This window comes from Opisthorchis viverrini (assembly GCF_000715545.1).
Source record: "Opisthorchis viverrini unplaced genomic scaffold opera_v5_126, whole genome shotgun sequence".
Classification (NCBI taxonomy): Eukaryota; Metazoa; Platyhelminthes; class Trematoda; order Opisthorchiida; family Opisthorchiidae; genus Opisthorchis; species Opisthorchis viverrini.
In genome coordinates, this window is record NW_008751787.1 from 660797 (window position 1) to 676244 (window position 15448).

Consider the following 15448-nt stretch of genomic DNA (forward strand, 5'->3'; position numbering starts at 1 on the left):
CCGTTTGCGAGGCTTCGGACTCTGGCACAGTTCGATAAATTCATTAAGCTCATCTTTCTTTTGAAGCGATCATCGGGAAATCTTCTAGCTGGGATAATTTTATTCGAGTTCGTCTGTTTTCAAATCCATTCTTTTAGTACAGGAATATGTACGCAGGTTTCACATAGCCTGTATTTGTAAATGTCTTGTTTTACCGAAATTGCTTCATTGTATCTTTTTGTTAAACAAACAGAACTCGCACACAAAGCAGTGTGTTACGGTGAAGTCAGGTTGATTATGCTAAAGTCCGAATTCACTACGTTCACGGCGTCTTACTAGGTACAACTAAGGGCGGTTGACTAGCATAAATGTCACATTTATAACGATATCAAAGGTTTTTGTCAGATTTTCTTGGTTTCTAAGCTCTACCATGAAGGATATTTCAAGAGGAGCCCTGGGTTTGCCTTATCGGATCAACATATATCCGTATTTTAGTTCTTGATCAATCGATTTAGAATAAATAAAACACAAAACAGCGAAATTTCAAACTGACTGACAAATTTTCCACCAAGAGGATAGCATAATTACGTCCTAAGGTTACGCATCTTGGAACCCCTAGAGTGCCGACGTTGCCTTAGTAGTAACTGATGAGTACCAAATGAGTGCCATTCATTCACTGTGTACCATCGAACTGAGTATGGATTGCAGTCGACGTGCTCCGAGCGATACATATTAGCACCCTGATCTTCACTGATTCCGTAACGAAATCTGGCTATTATAAAACAGATTCACCGTCTTTTCTCCACATGGTTGCAACAGGATTGCCCTGGTATATGAACGCCACCGAACCGCTAGCATCTGTTGCTCATAAATCATATTTATTGACCAGCTGCTTGCAAACACGACCACCTACAACGGTACCTATATGTGAAACTATGGTGGTACACAATGGGTCCATAAAATCACAATCGGAGGAAAGTGCGCCATACGATCGGTTCTTTAAGCTAACTTGCCGCTGACGCTTTCCAAAACCACCTATAACTGGAAAATGCGATTACTGCTAGCCAAAACGGATCAACTAATTGACATCGCTTCCCCCCTTACAAGTGCAAAGTTTGGCTTTCTCCATTCGATAATGTCTTTACTTTCCGGGATGTAGCTCATGTCCAGATTGGAAATTCTTGATAAGAGAGATGTAGTTGGGCACAAGTGGGATGAGCTACATGCTTCTTCAGCTTTTCAACTATGCATGGAGATTTTCACGAAGGAAACTACTCACGAATTTGCTTAAAACCCTTCGACAGTCCACGACCGGTTTCGCTCTCCCCCTTCTTGGGGCTCATCACTCAGGCGCAGCCCCCAAGTTTCCGTCAAAATGATGTTCTACTTGAATCCAAATGAGTACATCTGTCGAAGCCGGCCAAATTTAGGTTCAAGTAGAACATGAGTTTGACGGAAACTCGAGATCTGCGCCTACCTGAAGAGATCCAGGAAGGACAAAACCGGTCATGGGCCATCGAGGTGCTTTCAGCTACCTTGCAAGTAGTTTCTTTTGTTAAACTATACTGCAATTTCTCGAATGTCGTACCGAGTGAAATATGAGACTGTGTTTGTACAGAAAATTCAGTTGAAGGATATCATAAACAAGAGATTCAGTTGGGTCTTCCGTGACAACCAAAATGATATACAAATGAATGTATTTGTTGACATGCATAGACATATTTGTCACGAGATATTTTGTTTAAAAATGTGACGTTGGCCCAAGGATTACTTGTGCGACGACTGGTCTTTTGACAGCTAACCCCACTCTTTTGTGCGGTTGTCTGTGTACACAACCAATCAATATTTAACTTTCACTGAACTTTTATTCGTTGAGCCTTGAAGGTTGTATAGTTAGAAATGGAAGGAAAAGCCGATGATATGCATGGTGGAAACGTAACTTGCATTTTTGACGTTTCCACTGCAGGATGTTTAGCTGGAAAGTAGAGCCTCACAATATAGGGTATCGAACTCCAGCTCTTGTTTTTGGCTTGCCGGGAGGCAACAATTTCTTTTGTAGCTGCGGTGACAAACACATAGATGGAACAGAAGGGTACCAAGAGTACAGATAGGTTGAAGCTTTTCGAATTCTGTTAGAACCAATTCGCGGGAGCAGCTACTAAGATAAACCATCCAGCACGATTGCCATTATCATCACCAGGCGGCAAGTGGTTGAAATGGGTTGCAAGCCAAACGACTTGACATTCTTATGAGTGTTAACATCAGACCACTTTTAAAGTAATCGATATATCGGGACGTCAACCGTGGATGATCAGTTCTCGTGAATAATAGATGTTACCATCAGACTTATTTCGAATTCTAGACAAGAGTGCTATGAGTTTTTGACAAGCTGACTTTTGGATGTCACTTTTGTACGTGAAAGCTGTCAAGCAGCGAGCACTTTATTATGACTACGGTAAATTCATGAAACTCGGTTCTGTCTCCTGATTGCTGTACAACTCAATTTTATTCAGCTATTTTACCTTCTTTTCTTTCTTCTTAACCATTTACCTGTGAAAAACGTTAATGCCTACAGCTTAAAAATTGTTCATCTGTAGCACCCTTTCGGTGCCATGCTACCCGAAGGTTGCAAGAGGGCTAGGATACCGCTAGGTCGCCCAAGCCTAGACTGGGCAAGTCGAGAGGCAGAGGTCGGGTTCGAACCACGGACTCTCTGCGCTCTAATCACTTGAGCCATCTCGCCCCCATCCAGCTTATTTGGACATGGCTGTTGCTGTTGTTTGCCGGCCAGGGACCTATCCTTGGACCAAATACGGCGGCCTTTAGACTGAAGGACCGAATTTTCCGAATTTAGAATTGGATTTGGAGGCGTACAAATGTAATGTACCAGTAATTGACCAAAATTTTATGTCCGGTCAACCGAATTCATACCACAGATAACTTCACGGGGCCTATGTCGTTTTCGTAAGTTGGACATACTTTTGTCTGGTGCATGGAAATGGTATGTCAATACTCGGAATACATGTTCAGTGATTCACGCAAAAGGTCAATTGATCATAGACAGTTGCTCTCCTATTTGAATGTATTTTTGTTTTTTCGAAATGAATGTGATCATCTAGTGAGCATGAACTTTTATCGCTGACCTCTGAGTCCACCAAAGTTTGTAAGGATGCACAGAAAGACGAAAATTTGTTACCAGTTGTGGGGTTTTGCGGGATAGGGATTTTGTTCCTATTCACATCACTCTCATTTACACGGTCGTCCTCCTGTTCTGGGGTAATTATTCCGGTGAGTTCACACTAAAGAGAAACAATGGACTCCAGTTTTGCTCTTATTAGAGCTCATCAGCAGTGCGTATCCAATGGCCGTGCTGAGATCTGAACACCGGATATTTGACATGCGAGGCGAGCAAGTTGCCAACACCCCCACCAACACATTTTGGACGCATCTGAATTTTCACGTCTGATCACGCTTGAGCGATGTGACTGATGTGCCCGACTCATCGAACGACGACCAAGTAACTGTCCAGGTTGTGGCGATCGATTGACCCGCCGATCAGGACTTCCGGAGTTCAAATTCCAGCACGGGGTTTGGATATACACTGCTGATGAGCTCTAATAAGGACGAAACTCGAGTCCCGTGCTTCCCTTTGGTGTGGACTAATCGGAATAATTACGCCAGAACAGGAACACCCCCGTTCAAACGAGAGTGATGTGACTATATAACGTCATTTGGTGGAATTAGATTTCGAAAGAACATACATAACAGGACCGAACGACCTGTTCCCGATTTTTGTGACAGCGTGAAATCGGCCGTTTGGGGCGTAAAATACGTTTTCTGACCTAGTTGGCTTCCTAACGTTATTTGGTGAAATTAGATTTCGAAAGAACATACACAACAGGACCGAACGACTTGTTCCCGATTTTTGTGACTGCGTGAAATCGGCCGTTTGGGGCAAAAAATACGTTTTCTGACCTAGTTGGCTTCCGGGGTAAGATCCGACCTGCATCTGTGCAAATATCTGACAGATGTTTTGCCGTCGAAGCAATAAACAGTGGTGCATTTTGGTACACACGACTACAAACTTGAACGAATAACATGCGTCAAGCGAACTGAATAAACATATAGCTATATGGTAAACGCTCCTTTGTTTACTCGGTATTATACATTAGGAATGATAACGGGTGTTTGACGGCTCATTTAAACCTTCCAGTCAAGTATGGTTCCCTGGCAAAAACATCTAAGGAATCAACCCTAATTTCTCCATTTAGCCGTAAGCCAACGAAGAAATATTAATTATACAAATTATTACGTTCAGAGGAACGCGCGGAGATGCGTTAGGAGTGAGATGCCTCTTTGAAGAACAGGAGGAAAACGTTTGGCGCAACCGAAGGATGTTTTTTGGATGAATAGATTTTTCGAGGTTCGCCTTCAAGAGAAATGGGAAATCATGAATGATTCTACCACAACGAATAAGAAGCTGCCTAAATTGATAAGAGATAGCTCTATTACTCTGAAGATACATCTATAAGGGTGCTAAAAGTTCTTACAAAATACTGAATGGAAAACTTGATTGATAGTGCAGTGTGCAACCCTATTGTTTTAATGCATAGTATGGTCATCGCTTGTTTTCGTAGATTTTGTTGTGGGCGGTTGCGGGATACACATTCACATCACTCTCGTTCGAACAGTCGTCCTCCTGTGCTGACGTAATTTCACTGGTTAGTCCGTCGTACATTTCTGTTTCAGTGTGTCCAAATACTGGTGGATCGGGTGAGTTTATTAGCTGGTCATTTAGCAGTTGATCTGTGCGTTCTGCTAGACGATAGACTTGCAAACTTTTCGTCACCACGCAAGGAGACATCATCTGTGCGCGGCTGGGTTGGCCGACGCCAAATCCAACGCTGTCTACCAACTCACTTGGGGTTATACGACCGCCTACCTAAACAGAACGGAAAGGCAAGACCGAGGTGGGGAGAGCATGTAGTTTTGAGAGTACGAAGACATTTGGACCAATCAGTTACATCGACACCGTAACAAATCCAAACAGGATCATAGCCTAGTTCGTCACTTTCAGTAGGCCGGCTGAGAGCAAGCGTCACATCGATTCAGCGATCGCATACGATGTCGTGTTCAGCAGAGCTCTGAGCTTTTCTGAGACCATTGCTATGTGTAAACAAAAGCGGGATCTATGCAAGCAGAAATAACTTTTGGTTTGGTTGACACCAGAGGGTTATTTTTCGTGGAAATGTCATCCATCATACTGTGCGCATGTGAAAGGTGATAGCAAATATAGGGTACATTTTAGGTGCACTGTCCTCTCCTTGCTGATACGGCTAGATAAGTTTGTGGTTCCAAGGACCCGCTTGTCATGCTGTTAATCACGATCAATGTTTACTCGCAAAATGTGCGCCCGATACTAAGTGACCGGGCACTCATTTCAGGTAACTCAAGAATCGAACTTAGTTTAACGCCAGCTGCGCTAAGAGAAGGATAGCAGGATGAGTGAATAGATCAGAAACTCCAATTATGACCTTTCTTGGCAGTCACTCAGGATAGCTCTTGCCGAAGGACAATTAGAAGTTGAAGGAACATATCCAGAATCTTCCTAACAGCCGTATATAAGCGGACATTGTGAAATTGGAAGAGCTAACTAATTTGTTCTCACTCTCGTTTAAGATACGTGGCGGCAGACCAGCATTATTCAAGCGCCATTCGTCTGTAGTGAGTTCATCAGGAGTGAACGAACGAATCTTGTGAAAGATCTGGTGGAAATAAATGAGAGCCAGTAAGCAGCAAAGTTTTCTCCATATAGCCTGGATGGTTGGTTACTGGTATGCCGTCGGAAAAGATGTTTTTCATGGCGGTTTTGCGTTCATCTGCAGCACGGACTTCATACCGAAACTGGGATTGAAATTTACAAATAACGACAATGAATGCACGCTTCCTTCCACGATGAGAACTTTCTTCTGTATGTTATATCACTCCTGTAGAATGCATACCTGAGAATTGCGAGTAATATACCTAAATCTCTAGTGGTTATACCGGTCGGTTCATAGTCTGCTCATGATACGCATGGAGATCACTTTAGTGAGCGTGGGGAGTAGGTTGTTAAAAAACAACCGCATCGTCTAGAAAAGGTGGAGCAATGCCAATAAATGGGAATTTTCAGGTAAATCCGTCAGATTAGTTCATTTTAATAATAAAAAATAAAGCAAGTTTTATATTTAAGAAGGCAATCATTTCTGTAGTTGATTGGAACAGGATCCAGTACAACGGTGGCTTCTTGTGTAAAGACTGTGCGTATATTTGATCACCAAATTTCGTATATATTTAGTAAATATCTGAATTTGAATAGACTCTTCACATTCAAAGGTTCTACGACGAAGGGGACAGAGACACGTATAAATCTACAAGACATAACAATACTGCGCGTATGGACATCAGTAGTATTACTAGCAAACTACCCATAACCTGTTGATGTCGTGTAATTCGGCAAAGAGAAATATCTGTAGGCGTAAACCTCTGAAGATCACTTCCTAATGGAAGTAACCAATGGTAATCGATTAACGAAGAATTGCAAAAGAATACTGAAAAAGTATTTTACTTAGAACGCCACTATCACATTTTCCCGTTTGGAAGTTCATAGTGCATCCAAGATAAATGATACACAAGTTTGTTATTTTCGAATACAAGCAGGCGCTGACTGCAATCAAGGGCAAAAAACCTCTGTTGTGATAAACATTAGCGGGTTCAAGTGTACTCAACGTCTCTCACATGTAGAAGAGAATGAAGTCCATTTATTAAAATTTTTTTCACAACTTAATAGAAGTTATCCGTTTTCAAAGTGACTAAATAAAATTACCAGATAAAGCAAACAGGCGAATAGTTTTATTTTTCTCGCAAGGAGGATGGTGAAAAAAAGTTGCCATCACCTCGGCACTAACGTTGCCTGTCATTGTTGCTGACAGTGTCAACCATTGCATGTTCGTTTCGTACATCAGTGACTTTTGAGTATTCCATTTATTTTGCCAAAACCTTCGTGACAGACAAGGAGCGGAAGCAAAGAGTGATCCAAGGCGGCATAGAATGAATTATTATATATGAAGTAGAACGCAAGGGATGTCTTTTGAGACAATCCATTTTCGCTGCATAGTGCTTGCACTACGATAGAATTTATTCCTGATAAAATGGTCTTACGTCAAGAAATGAAAACTCTTGAGAAGTTTTCATAACCACTTGGTGAATTTGGAATCCGGAAACTTTTCAAAATAAATGCTTTATGTTAATACTGGTCCGTGGGATACTTTGTCGTTCTTGCTCCGATAACATTCCACGCAAACCTTTCATTTGAAAGAAAAAACTATCGCTGATGTCCTCTGTTAGGCCAATCCCCAGTCTTCTCACGCAGCCTTGTTTTATTTCATTCACCAGACCTTCATTTTAGTCATGTCTTATCAGGCAGTTACGCGATAAAATAGAACCTCATGCCAAAATGCGCAACGATGCAATACAGCGGCACTAATCCGCTCAGTCTAACTGAGGAAGCTGATATCCTGGTGGTGACCTGAAGGCTTATCTTATTTGAACGCCAAACCACAGACCTCGACCTCGTTAGAGCATTGTCGCTCATGCAACCATGTGATTCCGTCTGAAATGTAAATGTAAATGTAAGGTTCTTTTCTGAAAGAATTCGCATCCAGAGAAATAACTTTTTGGGGCACGAATTCTAATGTTCAGAAAATTTTGAGATCTGTACATTTGTCCGGGAAAAGTAAGATAAATTCTATAGGTTCCTAGGAAACCTAACAATGTGCGTGTTTTGCCAACTTTCCAACTTTACCCATAAAATATAACCATTCGTCTTGAGCACAGTTGTGGTATTTCTGCACGGCCACTTTAGTTCATGTTTATCAGTAGAATTCTTGTCACTCCGAGAGTGGTCAGCAAATACCAAGGTTCTTTGTGTAACTTAATGGCCGGCCCAACTATATTTTGATACAGTTTGTCAAAACGCATAAAGACTGAAGAGGTGGGGAAACCGGGTATAATTTTCAACACCATACATCTTGTAGTAAAATCACTCCATCCCAAAACACCATCAAAATATTGATTTATTAAGGGTTTGTTGTTCTCTTCATTTTCGGGTTCCAGCTGGACGAGTTTTGTATACCTAGTCTTTGTGTTACGACGCTGCAGATTTGAGGGCTGGGATTTCTCGCGACGTGGTCCACCATGATGATATCTTGCCGTTTTGGAAGCTGTTTTAGCCTTCCTCCAATCTTCTATGAAATATCTCATTTTTGGGTACACAATCCCCTGAAGGCACGATGGTGGCAGGAATTTTGAGGGTTTGGAGAGATTTGATGTCATTCACTTTTGAGAGTGCTTAAGTTCAAGGCAGTTTTTATAAGGCCAAAACTCGTCCGGCGTACACATGCGTCTGCTTTTCATCTGTCAACGTCTTGCTTCTTTGTCTAGAATGCTCGTGTAGGCATCCGCACTAGACTTGTATCTACCAATTGACCATCTGATCAGAATCCATCTTAACAACACCGAATATCGAAATTTTCATTGAACGCGAGGAATTAATTTCTTATTTAGACTCTTGAGTTTAACTCTTGGAAATCATTTGCCTGAGCATTGTAGCAGAAATTTCAAACGAACATAACTGCCTACGAATTCTTCGAAGTGCTTTTATTCGACCGTAAACGTGTGATTCTTGTTCCAGTCAGCTTTATCCGACTATTTTATCTACTGTGGTTGATTCTTTCGGTGAAATAGTTAACTGAAGTCAGTCAATGTCCGTTCAACGATAAACTCGAATGCCCATTGAGTCGGAACAGTGAACCTCGAAGGCTGATCACAGGAAATTAATACTTCCTAGAATTATAGAGAAAATGGACACTGTTGTTCACGTCAGTAGCTGATTTGCTCAGCACCTGTTCCAATTTCGGGCTACCGCTAGGATGTAATTTGAGCGCACTTCGCACCCTTACAAATGCAACTCCAGTAATTTCTGCGCAGATTACGCCTATCATTTCTCGGACAGCCAAAATATCTCTTCATGAAAGGAAGTAGTCGCTTTCATTTTTGGTAATCGGAAGTAATTCGTCCCAAAAAACGAGCCGTCGCGAGGTTGATTCAGCAACCTCCTGAGTCAATGGAGAGCAACTTAATTTCAGTTACGGCAGTGAAGCATCGGTGTTGAACGCCGATATCATGCTGTCAATGATGATGATGATGACCTTAATTTCAAACTCAGACAGGATTTTAGATATTTAGGTGGATCATGAAAGGTTAGGCAAAACACTTGACTGTTTCCAGGAAGATAAGCTACCAACGAACTTTTATCACACAAGCCCAAATAACTTTTTTCGTCTTGCTCCAAATATCCAAAGAAACTCATTTTCTTGGTTGGCAGATAACAGAAACTGCGGAGAAAAATTTTGGAGCAGATGAGCCATTAGATTGACACGAGTTGGTGCGTGTCAGCGACTATTTTCCAGACAGGCTACGCCTTTCGTGAACATATATTATACCAAATTCCGTCGTTAGCAAGCTCAATAGTCCGGAGTTATGTAGCGTGCGGCGAAAATGTCGTGTAGTTATGTCGGAATTTATGCAAAATTACGACTCTGCGTGGGAAAAATTAGGACTTTTTTGGAGCAGATAATTTACCCATAGATGCATGGGGCTCTACTATCCCAGGCATCTGATAGATGAGACGTCGTTCATAACGTGATAGCTTTTCTTCAGAAGAGATTTGTCATTTCACATGAGGCCGTGGAGTTTGCATCATGATGAAAAGTGAACGTCTTGTGAAAATTGTGTTTTCTGTAGTATTTCAATCAGATGTTTTTTACCTGTCATTCAATTGAGTTATGCGTTTCCACAACCTAAAAACTGACAAGAATGTGGTTGCGGGATCTCTTCAGTTTCATACAGAGGGCTTTCGGGGTCCACTACAATGTATACCCACGGCAAAGTTATTTACCGCTCGTGACTGATATTGAAGTTTTACTAGGTGGTGTTCGAAAAATGTGTACGTTTTCACACCACTTTGGGTTTTTACGACAGCACGACAACTATTTCTGCTGAATCTTTTGTTTGGGTCATTTTTCAAATTTTTATGCAGCGCTTAAGCCGCCTCATGTTTCCTCTGATTCTATTTTCAATATATCCCAATGTGCTTTAGAGGAAATGTTGGTAGCTTAGGTAGCGTAGATGGCCGTTGGTTTATTCGCTGATTTGGGAAATCTGATTGCAAACGTTTTATCACCAATCGAGTTGATATCATCAGTGCGTTGTTAGGGAACTCATTGGAGCGTAGCAATGGATTGGCAGTTGTGCAAGTTTGACTGAAAGGAAATTCAGGGCTTGATCGGCTCAAACTCGAAGTAATGTCGAAGATATGTAAAACTTGTAAATGGTTTCCATGAATGAAATAAGCGAGTTCATCTTCAACACAATCTAGCTAACATAATAGCGTCATGTTTAATGACAGTCTTCTGACTGTCTTTTAACAAGATTTCTCGAGATAATCTATCTTTCCGTCGGCCGTTAGTTTCAACGAGAATTTGTTCGATCTCAATGAGTGCATTTCATTTCTGATCAGCTTTGCGAGGAGCCGTATACTCTTAGGTCGTTCAACACCCTCACTTCAATAAATAAGTCGCACAACGGGCAAGAGTACGAGTTGGAAAATGTACTTTTTCATACCAAAAGACGTAAGAGGATTAAAAACAGGTCGTCTGCTTTTCATGAAGGAAACTACTCACAAGGTTACTGAGAACTCTTCGACAGCCCACCACCGGTTTCGCTCTTCTTGAGACTCATCAGGTAGGTGTAGTCTCCGAGTTTCTGTCCACTTGGACCCAAATTAGACTGTTTTCCAGAAATACACTCATTCGTAAATCAATTTGGTTTTCACGAGAGACTCGACTGAATCTCTCGCTTATGATATTTTACAACTGAAAGTGCTGCAAACAGGCCACCTCATGTTTCAGTTGGCACGATATTCGAGATATCGCATTATATTTTCATAAAGGAAACTCTTTTCAAATGCACTATGAACTTCCAAACGGGGAAATGTGATAGTTGCATTCCAAGTAAAATGCTTTTTCAGCACCCTTTTGCAATGCTCCATTACTCGATTATCATTGGTCAATTCTATTAGGAAGAAATCGTCAGAAGTTTACGCCTACAGATATTTCTCTTTACAGAGTTATATGACATCAACTGGTTATGGGTAGTTTACTAGTACTACTAATGGTGTCCATATGCGCAGTACGAATATCGTACCAACTGAAACATGAGGCGGCCTGTGTGCAGCAGATTTAGTTGTAGAACATCATAAACGGGAGATTCAGTTGAGTCTCCCGTGGAAACCAAATTGATTTGCAAATGAGTGTATTTCTCGAAAAGTAGGTCGTTTGTCTTTTTTTTAATTCGCATCCTTAGGGATCGAACAGGAGGATTCGGAATTTAGCCTCTAGGGCATTTTAGCGTTAATTGTCATAACCAGTCTCATTGGTGGTTTCCGTACCCCTGAGTATTCCCCATAAAATACTTGGTATTTGAGAACACGCAAATCTTCCATCTTTTACATTGTTTCCCCGTCCGAGAGCTAGGATCAGATTCCTCCTCGAATTTTTTTTCCGAAACAGGTTCTTGGTGGTGGATAGCGGTTGGCGCATGAACTGAACTCGAATCGAACCAAAAGTGTTCTGTCTGTGAGCTGTAAAATAAGCTATAATGATTAGTTATTGCTTTCCCCTGTTTCTCCTCTTTGGATATTTTTAACCATTACTTCGACATTTGAAGTGGGTGCACTAAAACCCGCTGCTAAAGGAAAAGTCAATGGATCTATGTTGTCATTTGCCAATGTTTTTAATTCTCGTGATCTTGGCTTTTGGACAAAACTAAGACGAGAAAATTTGCTTGCATCCACAACGGTCAAGCTATTACGGTTCGTTCCGATTCATAAGAGTAAGAACAACCACTTTCAGGTGACTAAATCTGAAATCGAAAGAAGTACATGCGACCTCACTGAACACTGTGCGTGCGTACAGCGATGCTGCATGGACTGCCAAGCTACTTTGGCAACGAGGATGCGAACTGGCTGTGAGGTAAAATCCTAAAGTGCTGGGTAGGCTCGTTTCCACTTTTTGAGCCACTTGGTATGGAAACAACTACTTTTTTTATAAGACTGGCCCTCCACATATCAACTGTTCGAACTGTCAACCTGGAACTGCGTTTAGCGTGAAATTACAGGTGATGCTATGGCCTATATCCTGGTTAAACTGAACTCGGCTAACAGAGTGAAAAATTCGGAAAATGGGAAAACCAGCACAGGAAATCCATTAAATTTCGAAAATTTCCAAACATGGTGACTGCGGGTTATCGAACCCTCAAATTCAACCTTCCTAGATGACAATGTACCGCATGTTGTCAGTTGTTGCCTTGTTGAGTACCACCCTCGGATCCGCTGCGTGTAGAACTTCATCAGCAGACAAATTCGCCTGGTTTGCCTGCAACAACATTTCTCCACAGTATTTAGAACGTGCATGCCCGTTTATTGACACCCTTCATGCTAGAAGCTATTATGGAAGCAATCGGTCAACGATAGATTATGCTCAAATTCGCTGAATATCATGAATCTACTTGATGCAGTTGTGCGCTTTTCAGCCTAACCAGCTGTTTGGGGCCGCTTTAACTAAGTCACCCTACACTCAACATGAGAACGTCCAACTTGAACCTCAGAAATTGCATACAAAACGCTAGACGTCGGTCAGGTTCTGTTGTTTGTATCGGCTATTGCTGTTGGTCCCCAACTTTCGAAAACCCTTTCAGTTCCAAGTAATGATGTCTTTTTTTAAAACTGTTTTCAAATCTTTTACTAGCTACTGAAACACAGAAACCGTATCAGGTGAGCATTTGTTCGAAGCACAATAAGATAAATAAGACAAGGATCTGTTCACTGTTTCTTACCTTTGCCTACCATTGTAGACAACCTAAAACATTCTGCCTCTGCAGCGTGTGCAACAGTGATAACCGATGACCTCTAGGAGATGCGCTGGAATTGAAAATGGGCTTTGTTTTTCACTTCGTTCTTATTTTGTCACTTAGTTCTGTGTGCCGTATTGACATGCAGTACGGAATGAACTTCCAATAGAAGATTTCACAAACACAACGGACTAAAGCCGGTAGTGTACGGAACACAGTATTTCATGCTGCCACTATAACAAACTATTTGTACTTCGATTCAGGTGACCTTTCCGACCGACTGATATCCTGAGCGTGTTCAAGCGACCCAGTTTGAAACCAAACGGCACACATCAATTTCAACTATTTTACTTGAAGTACTGCAACCCCTCCACTGAATGACCGCATCTATTGGTAATTAGATTCAGGAATCATGGGGTCATTTATTGATACAGACTCCAAATACTGCCGAGAATTTTTATTCTAGTTTCTCGAAGAATATCTCCATTTTGCCTAGTTGTTTTCCAAATTTCAGTGTAGTCAGCGGTCCCTTATACGGATATAACCGGTTGTCTGCATTTTCTAACGTTCCAAGCTTATTGTCCACTTAATAAGGCAGATCCTATGAGGATTTTTAAAATTCATATAAAGGGAAACAAATTTTTAGCGTTCACACTGTAACTTTTTACCGTTCCCACTGGTAACGCTGGAAAAAACGGATGTATTTCGCGAGTATATGAGCTCTTGTGCGATATGGATACGAAGTACCTCACGTTGACACTTGCGGCACACAAAAATCTTCTTTAAAGCGTATCTCAATCATTTATGAGATAGTAACTTGGGTTGTCAAATTATATAGCGTTGAATGTTGCCGTTTCTGATAAGGTCGGCAATCTGACTGCTCAGGCGTAACCTGATAAACCGATGTCTCGACGGCATCTAGGCGTGGGTGCATGCCAATAAAGTTGGCCCCAATTCGACAGCAGACTAGGTTGTTCCTATACTACTTTTCAAAGATGAATGAAAAATGCGTAAATCGAAGTTTTGCCGTATCACTAAAAAGGTGGCAGTTGACTAGGTTCAGAAATTATTTCGAAGTCTCCAGAAGAAATCCTGGGAACAAAGTGTAACAATGCCCACCTAAAATTGTCTGCTCTAAATTTTTGACTCCTAGGTTCTGAAAGGATCTTCTATAAAATTGAGGATATTCCATTCAGAATGAAATCAGTGTCAAGTAACAGGAATCACTTGAAGCTGGGCACCAGTGAACAGAGATTAGGAAAATTAATTTTGGATAAACCCTGTGGCAGTCAATCAAACGGTCTTCATTTTATTATGTGGAATCAGGATATAACGTTGAAAATAATCAATGGACTTGAACGAATATGGTTGACGATTTCATTCTCTATTAACCTTGGTACGGAAACAAATACTCCCAGTCGTTTTTCACGATTTGTAGCTGTTTAGTTTGATTTTTATTTTCAGGTAACCATGACATCATTTTTATCTCCTCATTTGGTTTTCGTAGAATCGCCTCAAGGCATATCTACTACTCATGTTCATCCAACGAAAGCGTGCTTGGGCATGCGCTCCCACACTACTAAGTGAAGACGTCGTTTGAAATAGATAGGGTGGCCAAAGAGATTTGAGTTTAACCACATTAAATAATAGATTAGATTAAAAACCACAGACAACTCTCTGCAAACACACTATGAGCAAGCCAACGAAATTCGGCTCCATTTGACGTACCATATCATCCAGGAAATCGAATCACGTGGCTTTTTTAACGGTAGATAATGGATGAATTGTTAGTTGAGCGAGGACTCATTAAAGTCCGCACTGATTGTGTCACCTCGATTGGGGTTGAACAGTTTGCAACTACAACGTTTTCCAACTGTCATACCCGGCGAACAGATCAACAACCAAGCAATGCACCTGGCTACCTATATTCCGTGACGTCGCTGGGTGATTACAGCCTCTGGTTGTTTTAGAGCGTGAACTTTCGCAACGTGGTTCTTATCCTCTAATTAAAGTCTTTCTAACCTGAATTTTACCCGTTCGTTTTTCGGTGCTGGTTGCACGTGATTAAGGTAGCGACTAAGGAGTGGTGAAAGCTACGGACTATTCGCTTGAAAAGTAAGTATGTATTTTCGTGGGTTGTCTCTTTGGACTGGTTGCACCAACAAACTCTACAGCAAGCATCGTGATCACTTAACATATCAAACAAACTCTGTTTTCTGCCCCAAAACGGATCTAATATACACCAATTAGTTGAAAATTGTATGTTAGACCTTCATCATCTGGTGGCACATGAAGGTACGGATCAAAGTAAAGCCTGACATTTCGTCCTGTAAGTGAAGCCAATCTATGCTGAAAAGCCGAGAAGCACTGTACAGCTGTTTCATCCTTATTGGGAATCATCAGCAGTGCGCATCTCACGAAACTCCGAAGAGTCTCGAACCCGCGACCTCCCGGCTAGTAG

At 41.4% G+C, this 15448-nt stretch overlaps 1 protein-coding gene across 1 annotated transcript; it reads right to left on the minus strand.

Annotated features, from left to right (window-relative positions):
* Positions 1–4597: 4597 nt before the first annotated feature.
* On the minus strand, positions 4598–11436 carry T265_06363 (hypothetical protein; the record flags this gene model as incomplete). The annotated part of the gene is made up of 2 exons (XM_009171604.1): positions 4598–4921; positions 11284–11436. The coding sequence occupies 2 exons, from the start codon at positions 11434–11436 to the stop codon at positions 4598–4600; spliced, it is 477 nt and encodes a 158-aa protein (XP_009169868.1).
* Positions 11437–15448: the final 4012 nt, after the last annotated feature.